At 37.6% G+C, this 18,225-nt stretch overlaps 1 protein-coding gene across 2 annotated transcripts in view; it reads right to left on the bottom strand.

Annotated features, from left to right (window-relative positions):
* The window catches only part of DTNBP1 (dystrobrevin binding protein 1), a 70,383-nt gene that overhangs the window by 51,169 nt on the left and 989 nt on the right, over positions 1-18,225 (bottom strand). For both annotated transcript variants that reach the window (XM_072411670.1, XM_072411671.1), the window contains exons 2-7: positions 17,660-17,713; positions 17,492-17,542; positions 12,893-12,953; positions 11,622-11,754; positions 3,595-3,727; positions 259-281 (exon numbers count right to left, since the gene is read on the bottom strand). In XM_072411670.1, coding sequence (XP_072267771.1) covers positions 259-281; positions 3,595-3,727; positions 11,622-11,754; positions 12,893-12,953; positions 17,492-17,542; positions 17,660-17,713 — 455 coding nt within the window. The remainder of the gene's footprint in view (positions 1-258; positions 282-3,594; positions 3,728-11,621; positions 11,755-12,892; positions 12,954-17,491; positions 17,543-17,659; positions 17,714-18,225) is intronic.

The following is an 18,225-nucleotide window of genomic DNA, read 5'->3' as shown; positions in this document are numbered from 1 at the left end:
GGATCGCGGGATCGGGTGAGTATGATTTTTTTTAATTACCGTTATATTTAACATGTATTCGGTGTATAAGACGCACCCACTTTTCCCCCCCAGTTTTGGGGAAGAAAAAGTGCGTCTTATAGTCCGAAAAATACGGTACTTGTTTTAGTTAAGGAAAGCAAAGTATTAAACCTGATGACCTGGAAACTAACAACAGCAGAATGAAACACATGACACATATTATAAAAATATGTAAAAGTTACAACAAAAATAACTTACCTTTAACACTCTCCAGTTCCTTTCTGTAAGAAAACAAAGGCCACAGTTACAGTCATAGGCCAGGGTACATATTCTACAAAACGCCACCACTGACATCATACAAAATATATGAATTGTTTTCAACACAATCCAATATTGGTTTGTAATTGTTACCATATTATGTTTTAACATGCAGAAACTGCTGCAAACCTGGTGTGAATCCTAATTCCGGGATAAAAAATTAAAACACATTCACTATAAAGCTAAAAGTGTTTAGTGCAAAGCACAGATTAAACATACAAGTAATTAAAGAAGAGGACCACATGCAAAATACATGGTATTGCTCCTTTAAAAACGAGCTGGCAGATTTCACTAGCAGAACAAAGACATGACAAAGAGTACTGCAAACTAGAATTATCTCACTTCCTGGCTCTCTGGAGCTTTATTGTAGCTGTTCTAATCCTGTCCACAAAGCTCAAAGTGTTCTTAAAGCAGACAAATTGAGTCTAATTTCATAATATTTTAACAGTCTCAATTCTAGCTCTTTTAGGTATGAAATAAGTAGGTTTTGAGAAGTGTTCTATTGTTGGATTTTACTGCAGTGAAAGTACTCATTAGTGGAAACAGCAGAAGCTGGAATTTCTTTATCTGTGCTTGGAAGTTAAAATGTTCACCAAACATTAACATTAAAGACATGGACCTTTCAGAAATTAAGTAAATCCAGATCAAGCAGTAGCAGATATATTCAGTAAAACTGCACAGGAAAAAAAGTCCCGGGTGAGAAATTATTATTCCTAAATCAAGAATCGTCTTACATCCAAATTCAGAATCAATGATTCATTGGGCCTGATTTATCGAAGCTCTCCAAGGCTGGAGAGGATAAACTTTCATCAGTAAAGCTGGGTGATCCAGCCGACCTGAAATGGATCTGATCCAGGATTCAAAACATTTGCTAGCCAGTAGCAAATAATTTTAAGAAATCCATTCCAGGTTTGCTGCATCGCCCAGCTTCACTGATGAAAGTGTATCCTGTCCAGCCTTGGGGAGCTTTAAAAAAAAATCATGTCCATTGAATCAAGGGCTTTGTGTTACAATACAACAAACACATTGAATGATAAAATAAAACAGCATAAAACAGCCACTATCTGCATAATGTATTTATTACATAATATTTATGCCAATTATATATTATTTTAGTGATTAGACATTTAAAACACCTTGAGAGGCATGCACTCATTGTTGAGTAAATCAGGACTTTAGGCCATACACAATAATACCATTGAAAAAACTTAAAAGAGAACTCTGGATTGACCAGACAGTATAAGTGCTTGTTTTTAAATGTTTAAAAAAATTACTTCTTTGTAAGGGCTCTATTTATGAAGCAGGGAATCTGACATTTCCTGAAACATTCCTTGGTGGAGAATCAATTGCTACTATTGAAACAAATGGACCTGGAAGATTCTCCACCAGAGAATGTTTGAGAAAATGTCTGATTCCCTGCTTTATTAAGAGTACCCTAAATGTGGTATATTATTTTATAAATATATACATTTGAGATAAAAATGAAAGCAGACAATCCACATTAGAAGCATAAAACAACTGTTTTGTGTTTAATGTTTTAGCAACGCTGACGCTCTGCATGTTAGTGGTGTATATATGTGGTCTCAGCAACCACTCTTTAATCTTCAGAACCCACTATAATCAAAACACTCACTCATACTTTGTAAGTTTATTTAGTTCAGTAAGTTAGTTTTGATTGTTACAGTAAACTGAACCTGGCACGAAGGCATTTATTTTTTTAAAAAAAGAGGTAGGCTGCAATGCACAAATATAAAGTACATCAATGCTCTTTACAAATGTGTACTTTGCTGTGCCAGCTTTGGGACCCTACTTCTGATTAGAAGAGAGACTGCTCATGTGACCTGTGAACTCTCTGGTCTTTCCCTGCCTCATTTTATTACAAATATCTGCAATAATTAATGAATTATTAGTTACTAATTCCTATTGGTTATTTGCACTGTTTACTACTTCATACATTTTTCATCAATCTATAGAATTTAAACAAAGGATAGGATGAGAAGTCCAATCCGGTTACTCCAGTGAAAACTATATTTAACAATGCAACAGTGACATAATTGACTTAATTTTTCTATCAGGTTTAATAGGGACTACCAATCAGGTAACTTGTTGTGTTAGAACTGATTTGTGGCCATATTAAAACATAGCATGGGTCATTTTTTCTACATTTCGTCTAGTTCGAGTTATAGTCACACAACTTTTTTGGTCCATCTTTTTGCACTTATCAAACTCCACTGTTTTAAATTGGTTATTGTCTGACCAATGCAATGCTTACATTTAAAAAAAAAAAAAAAAAAAAAAAAAGACATAAAGGACATGCCCCATACATTTTAAATCTGCTAACTGGTATTTTTTCTTCAAATCAATTGAATAAGATCTGTGACATTGTGCATGAAAAACAGGCAACAGAATTTAGTTTGTTTCATTAAAATATTTTGTTTTAATGTCTTCTTTAAGAAACAACTCATACACAAATAGTACTAAACAAATGTTATTCTGGCACATAGCCACTGCCTGCCTTCTACTGAAAAACTACTACTTGGTACAAATAGCTTCATCTTCAGTGACGTTTTCATCTAGCTAAATAAATATATGCCAGAAATAGTTTTTTTTGAGGTTCTGGCATGCTACATGTCACTTGCTGGTTATACTTTGTGGTTAAAAAAGATACAGTGCATTCACAGAAATGGTAAAACTTCCTGTAAGATGCTTTAGTATATTAAACCACATAGAGATGTTTTTTTTTCACATTAATATATCATCAAACGTATATGAAACACCTTTCACTGACATATCAGCTCAGCAACTTAAAAATGTGCAAGATGTCTAAAGATAAATCATGTAATTAGGTCACTAATGTTTATCCACTTCCTGGCAGTTTCAGGTGCCAACTGAAAATAAACTTTTCTGCCTTCTAAAAGCTAGCTCAGCTAGCTATCATAGTTACAATATTGCACCTTATTGAGTCATGTATAAATTTAAGGGTTATATTTGGTGCCACGTCACACCAATCTCTGATACTTTGCTTCATATGGAGAGGAATATCTGTAATTTTTGGATGTAAGACTTAATTTGGTAAGAAAAACAGACACATATGCTAAGGTGTCCAAATAAAAGCAAAATCCCACAGGGCTGTTAACCTAATAATGAAAACTTTATTACTATACATTTTCATATTAAAACCTAAACAAAATAGCAGGAAAGAAAGATCTGTTAACTGGTGCCACACCTACAACACATCATACCCATCTACAGGCTAGGCACGACCCAAAAACTAACCTTTTCGTCTTTTTGTAGTTCTCTAGTTGCATGTACTGTGCATGTTGAAATCTCTGAAACTCACACTGTTCACACAGGTCCTCCAGGTCTGACAGGCGTTTCTCTACATCTTCAAAACTTTCTTCTAGCAAAGCTAAACCAACATCAGAAACAAAAACAATTACCAAGACATTCAGGAAAGAAAACAATATCTAAAAGAATATAAATATAAACACTTGCTCAAATAAATACAGGCTGTTCAAAAGTCACTATACACTTTTAATTAAGTCCTAAAAATTACACAAGAAACTTAGTTTATTCATATGTTTAGCATCAATAAAGGAATTGTTGCAGTTTATCTTGCTAGGCTTGCCATCACGTTCAAACACCTTGAAGACTAGTTGTATACCTTCAAATGAGCACCTCCATTTGACAACTTTTAGCCATCTGGAAAGTTGCCTCCCCAATGTTTTGCAGCATCTCATCCTCGACATCTGTGCAAGCCCTGCGGATTCCTTCCTCAAGCTGTGACAGGTTACAGGACTTAGTGGCCTACACCTTGCTTTTGATATAGCCCCACAAAAAAAAAAAAAGGTGTAAGGTCAGGGGAGCGCGGAGCCCATTCAAGGGGACCTCCTCAACTGATTCATTGGTCAGGAAACTTGATGTTTAGGAAATCTCTGACTAACCGGGAAAAGTGGGGAGGGACTCCGTCTTGTTGACAAGACATTAACAAGGTCACTCCTCGCCTAAATCATGGCACAGCCAACTTCTGCAGTGTCTCCAGGTAATGGTTGTGTTACCGGATGCATTGTGGAAGAAAGATGGTCCAATCAGCCCACTACTAGACATTGCGCACCAAACCACCAGCTTCGGAGAGTATCGTTCCTGCTTGAGAATTTCTGCTGGGTTTGATTTTCCCCAAATTCGACAGAGATGAAAGATGAGCCATAAATTTTCCAAGAGCTGAGGCGGGTTTTGTTAATGGTGTAGAAGGGATTCACACATTTCAACATGAGCATCATAATCTTCTGCTTGAAGTTTTTAACAACCTAAAGTTGGTACAGGTAAAGCTTTATCACTCTCCAAAGCATCTGCTGAGTAGAGCTTTGGTTAATGCCGAGTTCAAGTGCAGCCCTCTGGATGGATTTTCCCTGTTGTGTTTTGATCAGTGGGGGTAGTAACAGGCCTTCTGCTGTGTGGTTTGTCAGGAACAGATCTGTTTTGAGAAACTTGCCATGGATAGGGTAAATTGTGTTATGCGTTAGAGCAGTGTGACGGTCATAAAGCTTCTCAAACTCGTGCTTAACTGCAGTCGGGGACTGAAAACCTTTATGCCAAGCGGCAATTTTGCAACGCTGCCCCAATGTCAATTGGCGAGCCATGGTTAAAGGAATGATACACTTAAAACACTGCAAAGCCTAATTTGTCATATGCTGATGGCCTCAAGTCTATCTGAATGATACCTGGAACAAAATAGAAAAAAAAGGAAGTGTGTAGTGACTTTTTCTAACCATTTATTATTCTAAATTGCACTTTAACAAAAAGATAATCGTACACTTACCTTTGGAGGTCACTCAAGCCCTGCTTGCATCAGCACAGAGTGCAAAGCCAGAGCCACTTACTCAAATAAACCTTTGTTGGGCAAGTGAAGTTATAACATTGTGCTAAGAGTTGGTGTCCCACTAATACTTTTACATGCAGAGGCACTGGTGATTTTGAGTGCTTCCTTTCCCCCCCTCTTTTTGGTATCAGTTTGTTTTTTTAACCTCCTAAGTTGTGCTTAGTTGGCTGAGTAGCACAATGTGTTTAGGAGCCACGGTCACTCCCAAAAAAGGCAGAATGTACACAGAAGTGTGAACTTTAAAGAAAAAAAAATGTGCTTAAGCACCTAACATTTCACTTTTATGACAATGCCCTATGGTTATTATGTAAATATTAGGTATGCTGTAAACGCACATGTACCAGTTTAATAGCGGAGGCTGGTCATTCTCCAAGCTACTCCTCCGGAGCAGATGAGATAAAAAGAGGAAATTGTGGTGGAGCAGTTGAGCTCCTGGGAATTCCCCCTTTGCCCCTGTTTGGGAAGACCCAGTAATTGTTCTGGACTGCAATACCCAGTATTGCACCTACGGTATCAGTCTTAGCTTCTGCTGTTTGTTAAAACCAACTTTGCAAATATTCATTGTGCTGGTCAGGTGCACACATTTCAGCCTCATAGACACGTTAAAATAAAACAGTACACCCTTGTCAAAAAATTTTGCTGGGCACAGGTTAAATAGAAGGATCTGAACTAATGGTTTTGCTTTAGCTGCAGGGGATTCCTCTTTATTCTGCTTTGCTACAACTGACCTATATATATTATTATTACAGAAAAAATCTCAAAGAAAGCTTAGGTGTATGCGTTTGGGATATCAATGAGACACAGGAAATGCACGTTAATTAATCCTTCTTTTAAAGAAGGGCAGAAGCATGTCATAGGTGTCTACAAGATTTATTAATCCAACCAAAACAGAATACACAATTAAACAACTCCTCATGGTAATGAGCAGAACACAGACTACCCACGCAACAACACACATAAGGCTTAGTCTACACGGACTGTTTCCCCAGCGTTTAACCTGAGGCTTTTAAAGCCCATGTTTGAAGTCCCCATGCATTACAATTGGTAAATCTACATCAGGACGTTTCCTTGAGGCACGTTCATGACATTTATCCTAAACGTTGCTTGCAACGTTTAAAAGATTAAAACACTGGGTTAACGCTGGAAAACTCCCAAAAACGCAGGTAAACGCTTTCATTGATTTCAAGGGGACGTTTTCCTGCATTTTACCGCGTTTTCCTGTGTTTTTGAGCACTTAATATGAAATTAGTTAAAAATGCAGTAAAAAGCTATAAAAATGTGGGAAAACACGACATAGGCGTTTTCCAGCATTTTAAAGGCAAGCTTTAAAACAGTAATAAAAGTGCATTAAAATGCATATAAACGCAAAAGGAATGTTAACAAGCGTTTTTAAAAAACGTCCATGTAGACTCAGCCTAAATTAAACAAATCAATGTACAGAAAGTAAACACAGATGTCAGAATAATATTACAAAACATTGAACCTCTCTAATAGTAAGCAATGCATGCCAAGTCTCTATTACAGTTAAAAAAAAAAGCCTGATTACATACATTGCTTTTTCCAGAACAATATGAAGGTCCTGATTTCAGTCTACAAGGTGAAATATAGGTGCATTCATTAGAAGCACTCCCCTTTTTATCCCACCCGTCATTCACTGAGAATAGCTGGAAACCAGCACTGCTAGTGGTATCCCAGGTTCAGGATATAGAAGTACTGCTTAAATCTATTTAGTAAGCAAGTGCTGAAAAAAAAAAGCTGTCATCTAATGAAAACCACCTCAACATATACCCTTAGACCTACATGGAGAGCAACTATCTTTTCAGATTAGCGGATCTCTAGTACATCTAGTATTATGCTCTCTCCGTCTGTTCAGACCCTGTTCACGTTGTCACCACAAGATACGAGGAGTGCTGAGAAGTTCCTGGCTTTGTCCCCTTCCAGATGAAATAGAAAAATGAGTGCTGGGGTGTGACAGCCTAATAAACTGACCCGGCAACCTGTGATACTGTCCATGAGCTGAATATTGAGGACCGGCGAATAGCCACAAAAAAGATAGCCCAGATACTTGACGGGAGCGTGTTGGGTTTGTTATCACCACTATCCTAGATGCGCAACCTTTCAGCGAAGTGGGTGCCGAAATGTTTGAACAGTGATCAGAAGAAGGAACGAGTTGAAGCATCCAAAGCTGTTTTGGCCTATTTTGAAGCTGCTGCACCTAGCTACTTTTTGGCTAGGTTAGTGACTGAGGATGAAACCTGGCTCCACATCTATGATCCTGGCACCAAGGAACAGTCAAAGGAATGGCACCACAGCGGGTCCCCACTGCTGAAGAAGTTCCGAACCCAGAAATAGGCCAAAACAGTCATGGCGTCCTTTTTCTGGGACAAAGACAGTATTCTTTTGGTGGACTACCTACCTCAGAGCTCTAGTATCACCGGACAGTAATATGCTAACCACCTGGACCAGCTGATGAAGGCAATTAGGACAAAACGCCATGGGAAATTGACCAAAGGGATCCTTTTTGCAGGACAATGCACCTGCACACATGTCCAACGTTGTGGCTGCCAAATTGAACACCCTGGGTTTCCAATGGGCCCATTGGTTTCCAATGGGTCCATCCCCCTACTTACCTGACCTGGCCCCTTCAGACTATTATCTGTTGCCGAAGAAACACCTGAAGGGGCAACTTTTTGAGGACATTTTTGACGTCAAAGATGCTGCTGATGAATGGTTTAGAAAAGCTGCAACTACACTGTACCAAGTGCATCAGTCTCAGGTGGGAATATGTTGAATACATGTGTTATTTATTAACTCTGGCTCTTTTCTTTCTGGGCAAAGCCAGGACCTTCTCAGCACCTCGTACAGCATATGGACTGATAGAACACAAACTTTACCATTGCTGACTCAGTTCTTTTATATTGTATGAGTTATTATTATTTTATTATTACTAATAAAAATATTTAACAGGATTTAAAAAGCACCAAACATATTACCCAGCACCGTACATTAAACAGGGGTTGCAAATGACAAACAGATACAGATTTATGCTAAGATTTGAAAATATAGTTGAGAAGATGCAGGAATAAAAATAAAGTGAACCTGTGCCCTTTACTCCATTTGCTCACAAAAGCAAAGATAAGCTGCATCTCTTTGTAGTTCTCTTTATTGGCTTCCATTTCACCTTAGATCAAATTCACACTCCTGTGCTTTGCCTTTAAATCCCTCCACAGTTCTTGTAGCACTTACCTTTCTGACCTGGTAAAAAAATACCCCCCTAGCCGCTCTCTGCTCCTCCGATGACCTACAACTGACCGGCTCCAAGACTTTTCTGGAGCTACCCCAACTCTCTGGAATGGTCTTCCTCGTCCTATTCAGCTTGCTCCTACTTGCTCCAGCTTGCACTGAAAACCCATTTTTCAAACTTGCCCACTTGCCTTGTCTTTTGAAACTGTCACTACTTCCCACTAATACATATCTTCCCTCCTATTGTGTTTTACTTCCCCCACCTTCTAGATTGTAAGCTCTTTGGGGCAGGGTCCTCTCCTGGTGTGTCACTGTCTGTATTCGTCATGTTATTTGCAACCCCTATTTAATGTTGGCGCTATATAAATCCTGTTTATTAATGATAATAATCTGTGGGCCCCATGTTACCCATGTAGCCTTACTATACAAGGCTAAAGACTCATGAGGTCCAAAACATGAGGTTCCAGGTATATCTCCTATCAGCCAAACTCTAGGAGCCTGAGACTAAAGATGAGCAAGGGTCGGGAAAGGAGTCAATAGCAGTACACACAATGTGCCATGCTGAAATGGAAGCAATGTGTTCGTAGTGGTACATGTAGTGCACTGCATCCAAATATAATGAAGAGGGCGAGGGAGATTGTAAGGAAAATTAAAGGAAACGTAGAAACATATACTTAAGAACAAAAGTCCACAATTATTTTATATCTGTTCTTTAACAGGTTCATACACAATGGGAGTATTTATAAATACTCTTTTCTGCAATAGACACCCGCAGGTCACCTCTTTAGGGCCCTCTTAATCACAGTCATAAAGCTTCATCAGACATTGACATTTGCTCCAAAACATTGTTCCTAAATTCCAGTCTATTTCTGAAGCTGATGCTGGTCACAAGAGTCACTAAAACAGAACATGCAACCAGCAAAATCAGAATTTCCACATAAACCACATGTTCATGCTTGCACAATGCATGCAGAATGACCTGACTTAACATGACCCACAATAAATGTAAATCATTTTATACAGTGCTATTAAGTTTATGTGCACCTTTAGTAAAATTTATTTAAAAACAAAAAAAAAAAAAAGCAAATCAGCAGCTCTGCTCTAATTTTAATGTCATTTTAAATAGTGGAAAGAATTCAACCATAGATTCCAGGGAGCATAAACTGCTCTATTACAACATTAAACAGTTTAGAAAGTGGAAGAATTAATCCTTGGGGATAAAAAAATACTGTATGAGGTATGGTAGCTGGTACGGCTGGTACACAAGAAGACTGATGCCCTTAGATTGACGTGTTTAGTAGAGCGTGCCAGATTAATACAAATGCTTCAGTGTTGTCTTCAGCACAGGAGCAGTGGCAGACACAGGGGAAACTTCAACTGTTTATCTCTCAGCAGCTGAGCATAGAGATGTGCAGTGTGTAATTTTAGCTAACAACAGCAATTCATAAGAGTCCAAAGTGTCTGTTATGGAAGATCATCCAGAGAAGTGACAGCCCTTGCTATTTGGGATTAGAAAAATAGACTCTGCTGCCTGATTTAAAAAAAAGCTTACACATTTTACATTTGATAACAAAAATAAAGAAGGGTGTTTTATTTTATACATTGTTCTATGTACACATTAGGACAAACTTTCTGTGCCACAGTCCATGTCATACTGTATGGCGCTCCTTCCTAGGTTGGATTACTCTATATATTGAACAAAATCAGAAAAATAATTGACCAACAGAGCTGTTTTTTTTTTTTTTTTAAGAAGGATGGGATGTCACCACAGAAAATAAATAAAAATACTAATACAGGATCTCAACTTTTCATTTAACTATTGCCGATACAACGATCAGTTATGAAATTCATCTTCTGAAGAAAATATTAAGGTATGACTAAACATAAAATTTTTTGTTTCAGTTTTAGAGCAGAAAAAAAGGACAGAGGTGAAAGGAATGTTTAAGAACACTTACAAAAATAAGACATGATAAAAATACCTAAGTTGGATTTTAACTGTCCATTTCCCTGCTTCCCATTCCCAGATTTTGTGGGAATATGGGAAGCTTCCTTAATGGAAGTAAAACTTGACAGAGGTTGTAAGCTTTCTCCATTTTACCCAAAACTAAAAAAAAGGGGGGTTCAATACAAATTTCAAATATAAACAATGCAGCTTGTGAGCAAGAAACCAATAATATGTGAACAAATACTTCCTTCCAGAATTATTCCAGACATTAAAAGATTCCCGTTTGCCTTTGCCATTTTTCTTCCACATAGCCTAGCTTCACCTTTTTTTTAGGGTATTACAGCCTGGACATCAGAGCAAAGCACTCAACATAGTTTTAAAAATTAGGTTTCAAAAGGATTATATTAAAACAAACTGATAAAGATTGTGCACATTGGCTACTTTAGTACTTGTACATTTAAAAACCTTTATGAACCAGAGCAATTTTTACATTCTCTTTATGGGCCCTACTTTTTATCACCAAGTATCTTAACTGTGAATAAAGTATACATTTAAAATGTAATACACATTTTAATAAATACTCATTGCAAAGAAAAGGCATTTTTTCATTTTTCTGCTACGCACTGAAAGAATAAAAAAGTACAAACAAAACTAATGAAAATTAATTTTAATAGGAGCAATTACAAGACAAATTATGCAGCACCTTCTGCAGGTTTCTATAACTCAATAAATATATAGTGCTGTAAAATACTAGTTACATTTAAGCATACTTTTTAAAAACTACCTTTTCTAGCAGACTTAAAACAATCAGGCACACAGAGAGAAAGCAATAAATACTTTCACATACCTAAAAGACAGCCCTTTTTTCTTTTAGTTTTGGATATAATGTGAAAAAAAAAATCAATCTGAAAGGTGTCTTAACTATTTTCAGAATGCTGGATACTAAAGAATCAGACGTCCTCATGCACAGGCCCTTTAATTAAGCTACACATAGACATCCACCTAGAGTTTTACATCATTTGTGCGATTCCGGCAATTTATTCAATCTCCCTAGCTGCAATGTCAAGAAGTGCGCAACTACTTCCTCAAATTACCTTAACGTGATAAGAGAAGCAATTATAATTAATGCTATAAATCACAGATTGCTGTTGTCATGACAATCACATTTACAGCAATCCTTTATATACCAAAATACTAAAACTGTGAAGCTTTAAGGTATACTTTAAGAGAACATACCAAGTTTAGCAGTTACAGACTGTAGATCTGCCAAAAATACAGGAATGTGTTGTAGCTGCTCCTGGAGCTCCATCAGACCGCTTCTCTTTTTTTCCCAATGAGCAGACAACATCACCACTTCACTATCTACCTGCTAAAAAATAAAAATGACAGTGTCTGAAATACTGTAACATACTTCTGGACCTGTTTTCAAAAATATGGATTCTACCAACCCAAAAACTGAATAAATACTGTAAAATAATAACTGTTTTAGATGGTTCGCTGTCTTAAACGTTTAAATTTATCTAATAACTTTGTAATTACATAAAATAAAAAACTATTATATAACTTTTATTTTCAGTGACCTTGTCCTGCACAAATGATTTTCCTTAAAGACAAAGCTGTGCACACATTACCACTATCCGCCAGTGTCTGCAAAATGGCCAAAGAGGACTGTGACAGACCTGTAGGACTTGGCAATTACGGAAACCTAATGGCCTCAGGGCTAGTATCGGGCAAGAAGCCGACATGTGTACAGCATTCTTCCGACTTCGTTTAAGGACCTATCCATGGATTATTAAAGATCCTTTCCAACAACAAAAATTTAACATGTGTACATGTAGATTTTCTACAATATGATATATTAATATCACTTATCAACATCAGTGGGTTTGCATCTATTACTTTAAGAAGTGCCACAATATGGCATTAGAGAGTTTTGGTAGATTACACTGCAGTAGTGTGGTTAAGAGAAATGTCTATACAAAACTGGTAATTTAGGGATCCATATATTGGTCAAGGAACAGAGAAATGATAAGCTAAAAACCAAAAAAAAAAAAACACACACACACACACACAAAGATACATGTAAAAAATGCACAATGTTATTGTTGAAAAAAGCAATGCATAATACTAAAACCTGTACACAGCCCTATTGTTCAGACTCACTGGGAAAGAGGACACCGACATCTAGTGGTAATAATCATAACTACAATAACAATTGCATTAAAGCGTACCTAAACTCAGAATTTCCACTTTACATAAAAGGGTAGAAAACCCTAATAATAATGTTCATATCAACTGGCCAACAATTCCAAATACTCAAAATTGTGCTTAGATGAGGCGCTAATATCTTTGGTTCAAAAGTTTAGAGTTGACCTTTAATGATGCACCAGAAGTATTCCTTCCATTTAAACGCGTGCACCAATACCCAAATATGTGTTATCTGATCATTATTTACATACAAATTCTATATTAAGTATACACAAGTAGTAGTAATTAGTAACACTTACCTCTCCAGCTCTAGCACATTCCCTTGCTCTATTATGAAGGGAAGCCCAGGAGTCCTCATACCTGCCAAGGCATGACAAAGATAGGAGTGGGTTTATTAAAGTGCGTCAGTAGATATGTCGCTTAAATAACATGATATTAAACTTCACACACTGAATATATTAGGGCTTTTAAAACATGGACAGTGATAGTGTAAAAACTAAGAGTCTAAGGGTGATAAATGCACATTCCCAATGATTGGGGCACAGCCATTTGTACATTTTTACATGTGCTTGTATGTGTATCTATGCCTTTTCTTTTGGCCCACATATGTAAACATATTTGGATTAAAATAAAAAAAAATATCAGACAGTTTCCTTGAGGGACAATTACTCTTTACAGGTTAGGTATAATGTCTGTTGAAATAATCACTTGTCTCTACTCAAGACCATGTGAGAACATAGGAGTACAACTACAATGTTGTCACCACGTAACAGAAAGCCTAAACAAGAACTTTTATGAAGAGATCACCAATATTTTAATGAAAGCAGTGAGTTTACACAGTTTAAAAATTATTTTTAAAATAAAATCTGGATGTAAAAGATTTTGTAACTGAGTTAGGGTTTTCTTTAAAGTGTATCTGTTGATAAAATCTAAAAAACAACTACCCTGTTTCTAGGCAGAACCAAACAAGGTTCCTTTTAGGATAGGAAAACCAGTTTAAAACAGAGAATAGAGAAAGGAAAATCTCTAATGGGTCAAACAGCATTTTGAAGCACAGACAGAACTAAATTCAGATTCTATGTAGTAAAATTGGTAACAAAATGAGCCAACATTACCCGGAACAGAAAAGAAAAGGCAGAAACCTAACCCTGTTAATAGTAAGAGCCAAAATCTGGTACAAACCCAGCTGTAGGAAAAAGAGAATTAGTCCTGGGAAGGAAGTTCTGAGACTGACACCAAGTATGCTACCCATGTCTGATGAACTTGAGATTTCCTAGTTTTAGGCATTATCAGAATCTCTGTAAGGCCCAGGTCAGTAGCAGTATTCTCCAGACACCAGTCCCCCAATCTATCGCTGCAGTCTTCACCTATAGCAGCCCCCACTCAGTCTCAGAAGACTGGTTGCGTCTCCCAGCACTCTGTTGCCCACAGGACTTGGTGCCCACGGGATGGTGTCTGGAGATGGGCCAGCAGCTGACCAGAAGCCCACAAATACACAGTACAGAATTATCAGGAAATCCAGAAACAAGCCAAAATCAAAACACAGAAAATCAGCGAGGTACAAAGGGAAGGACACAAGTAGAGTCGGAGTCACAAGCAAAGGTTGGTCCAGGCTGAGTTCAAACGGAGTGTCAGGAACAGGCAAAGGTTTGTAACAGAAAAACACTGAAAATCACTCTAGCACAGGTAAGCCCCGCAGACACTATAACAGGCACTGGTGACTGGGAGCAGAGAGGCTTTGAATTGTCCGCAGCCAATAGCAGCGCAGGACCGAGTCAGGAGCTAATCAGCCTCTAGAGTCCCCTTAAGCTGTGCACAGCTCAACAATGGATGCTGGGGATGCCAAAAATACATCAGGTTGTACAAATAAAGAGAAGCAGAGGCTGTGGCTATCTTAGTTCTGCTGGCTGCTGCAAATGACATTGCTGGACAGAACAAAGTGTTTATTACTGCGATGGTGCACAGAACAGAGTCGCCCGACTGAGCATTTACTAACAATCTCAGACTCGGATACCCTATCCCTTTAAACCTGGGCTTCTGTACTTCTGAAACCAGGCCATATGTTGTTAAAACCAGTCACTGTGAAACAGGATGACAAACAAGTCCTTGGAACAGAAGATCCTGCTGATCCTGTAAAGCCCATGGAACATCTGTATAAAATATTACCAGGTCTTACCACATCTGCCAAGGCCATTTTGGCACAATGAGACTTTTGAGAATACCCTGAGGCACAGATCATGGTGTACAAATACATCAGAATCACCAAGGCATCAACTAATTTTACTGATGGACCTGTACCTGGATATAAACTGCCCATGTTGTTTTTGAAACTGTAGGCAAAGAGATCCATATGCCTATGCTTGGAATGTACACAGATAAGGTTGGAATGTGAAGTTCTCTCAAGGACAGGATCCAATCTGCTGCTCTTGCTGTGAGACTTTTGATACCTGTTTGATAAGGTTGTATGTCACCACCGTAACATTGACTGACTGAAGCTCAATGAAATGTCACCTGAAGACATGAAAATCACTAGGAAATTGTTCATCACAAGGCTGGTCTTCAACACAGCAAGGAAGGATTTTCCTAAATTCAGAGTCTCCAGTCATCAGAACAGGGCCAGCCTGGTTCGCCAACGGCATAGACAAGGGTGCACAAGGTGGCTTTGGGCAGTTACAAGTTTCTTTTTTTAATATAGGATTGTTGCTGCTCACATAATGCTGTGGAATTGGGGGATGTGGTGTAGAAAGATGAGGTGATACTTTAGTAAAAATGAAGTAGAATAATGCTGGGAGAGCTGATTTTATGGTGCTGCAGAAGGCAGAGGCAGAAGATGGGCTGCTTCAGGAGAGGGTGAAGTGATGCTGGGGAATGGGGAAACTGTAATTTGAAATACCTGGGGAACAATGCAATGCTGGGGTACATAATTATTGCTATCTGCCTATTGGTATCATCTGCCTGGTATAAATAATGTTTGTAAATTTGTTTTCTATCTACAATTTATATTTATCACCTGATTACCTGCATATGAAAATTGTCTGAATATAGTATTAATGATTACCAAACAATGCTTACTTAAGAAGTTAGGTACTTAGTTCCAATCTAATGCATTTTAAGTTTTTTTAGTTTTACAAGAATATATCTGAATTATATTTTATAGCCCTATCCATTTTTGTCCAGGGAGTGAAAGGGTATCATGATTTACTGCAGCAGGTGAGAGTAAACTTTACCAAGGCAGTTCTGCACATGTCTGCCAATGATACCCAAACCGTAACACACACACACACACACACACAATATAGGTGCAAAAACTGGAGTTTATAGGCAGCTTTCAAAGACCCAAAAAAACACAAGAAAAAAAGCCAGTCGGAAATAAATGAGATGTACAAAAAATAATTACATTCTACAAATAATTTGTTCATGCTTTTTGTATCAATTTACGGAATAGCGAAAATGAAAACTCATAAATTCTGTCATGTTGGGAACAAACTTGTACATGCAAAAAATTGGATATATTAATAATAACTGGGTCACTGTTGAAAAGCTAAGTGATTGTGACTGATTTCAGCACACTGCTCTCCCCCAGGTAATTATCTCCGGCACAGAGTGTATGGCTCTCTTGCTGGACTGAAGTAAGGCTGAGTCTACATGGACGTTTTGTAAAAAGGCTTGTAAATGTTCCTACTGCATTTATAAGCGTTTTTATGCACTTATTCTAACGTTTTAAAACTTTTTTTGAAATGCTGGAAAAAGCTGAAAAACTTCTATGCCGCGTTTATCCGCGTTTTATGGCCTTTTACCGCGATTCTACAAGCGTTTTAGCACTTGGTAGAAGTGATTTCTGCAAGTACAGGAAGTACATACATCCCTGCATACATGTGATAATGTGATCATGCAACAGTACAGTGACAAATGTAACAGTATACCCAGAATAGAGTGAAAAGAGTGCAAAGTGAAGCACAATTAAAGACAATAAATACACACAAGTGATAATGAATGACATAATTTGCAGGTGTGAAAAGCACCAAAAGCAAACACAATGGCAGACAATCTTCACACGTGCCAGGCATAGGTGTTAATTTTTAACAGCATAGTACATGTAATTAATCATGCATGACACATGGGATAGTGACACAGGACACAGGCTATTGTTAAAACGTTTGTAAAAGCCTCCATTGAAATCAATGGAAGCTTTTTTATTGACAATTTCTAGCATGCATAAACTCAGGAAAACGCTCCCATTAAAATCAATGGATGCGTTTTCCCACGATTTCCCGCGATTTACCAGCGCTTTAATTTTTTAAACGTTGCAAGCAACGTTTAAAATAAAGCTCAAAAACGTGCCTGAAGGAAACGTCCTGGTGTAGATTAGCCCATTGGAATGCATGGGGACTTCAAACAAGGGCTTTAAAAGCCTCAGGTTAAACGCTGGGGAAACAGTTCATGTAGACTAAGCCTAAAACATATACAGAGCATTATTAGGAGGTTATGTTCCTATATTGAAAATGCTAAGTGACTTACAGCAATTGTAAGGAGAATTGTAAGAAAATAGAGAATTTGAGAGTGAGAATTTGTGACCCTTTTTTATACTGCAACCACTATGATGATAAAAGAAAAAATTGGGTTAAATTATTTATTAGGGCAAGGCTGCTGAAATATGGTTTTCCCAAATTAGTAACATGATGGAGTTATGCTTCAATCTTTTCTCTTTTTTGTTTATTCTTGATCACTGCAATACACCTTATAGGGCCCATATTGTCTGCGACTTGGAAGTATTTTCTGTTTGTTGTCCCCACACACACACACATCTTACTAAATGCAAACCTCAATGTGAGCAGGAGAACCAATGAATTACTTTATAAGCAGTGTGCATTCAAGTGGCAGGCACTGTAGCAAATTACCTGTTGAGGAGATCCACACCTGCTGGAAATTTGGAAACTTGTTCAGCTTGCCTACGTTTAAATAGGAAAAAATAATATTAAGTATGTGTAATCGGGAACCGGGAACTAACAAGCTCAGACAAGCAGGTTTTAGCATTTACAAAACTGAACAAAATATATGCTTTATACCTGCTCTGCTTCTTAATCTTCACATCTTTAGACTTGTCACCTAAGCTCTTAAAGCTGTAATTTAGAAAAAAAAAAGAGAGTTGAACATTGTAGCTAATAAAATAGATAAATAAAATCACAGTTGACATAAATCAGTAGGAGCCATGTCAGAATTACTAAGTTAGTTTTTGTAAGGAAAAAAAATACAACTGGCCCTCTTTTCTGTGGATACAAACACTGCTGCCTAAACATTGCTAAACATTGTGTCACATGATGTCCAGCTATCAGGAGCATTACTGGTAACTGAACACAAGGTAGCCTATTATTTTCTATCAGACAGATCCTGTCTGGCATATGACTACCAGCACAAAGCAGACCTTCCATATGTAATTAACAAATATGGCTGCACCATACATATTTATTCAAAGACATAATACCCAGGAAAAAAACTCGCTAAAGAATATAACCAAAAAAAAAACGATAGCAGCCCTATGGATTTATTTTTATTAGGCTATGCTCACAGGGAGCATGGTTATTACTTTTTCTTTTAAATAAGGCCTTTGTTGTCAAAGCACTGATGTAATCAC

The sequence above is a fragment of the Pyxicephalus adspersus genome, chromosome 5, assembly GCF_032062135.1.
Source record: "Pyxicephalus adspersus chromosome 5, UCB_Pads_2.0, whole genome shotgun sequence".
Taxonomy (NCBI): domain Eukaryota; kingdom Metazoa; phylum Chordata; class Amphibia; order Anura; family Pyxicephalidae; genus Pyxicephalus; species Pyxicephalus adspersus.
The sequence above is the reverse complement of the archived record's forward strand: the minus strand, read 5'-3'. Positions and strand labels throughout refer to the sequence as shown.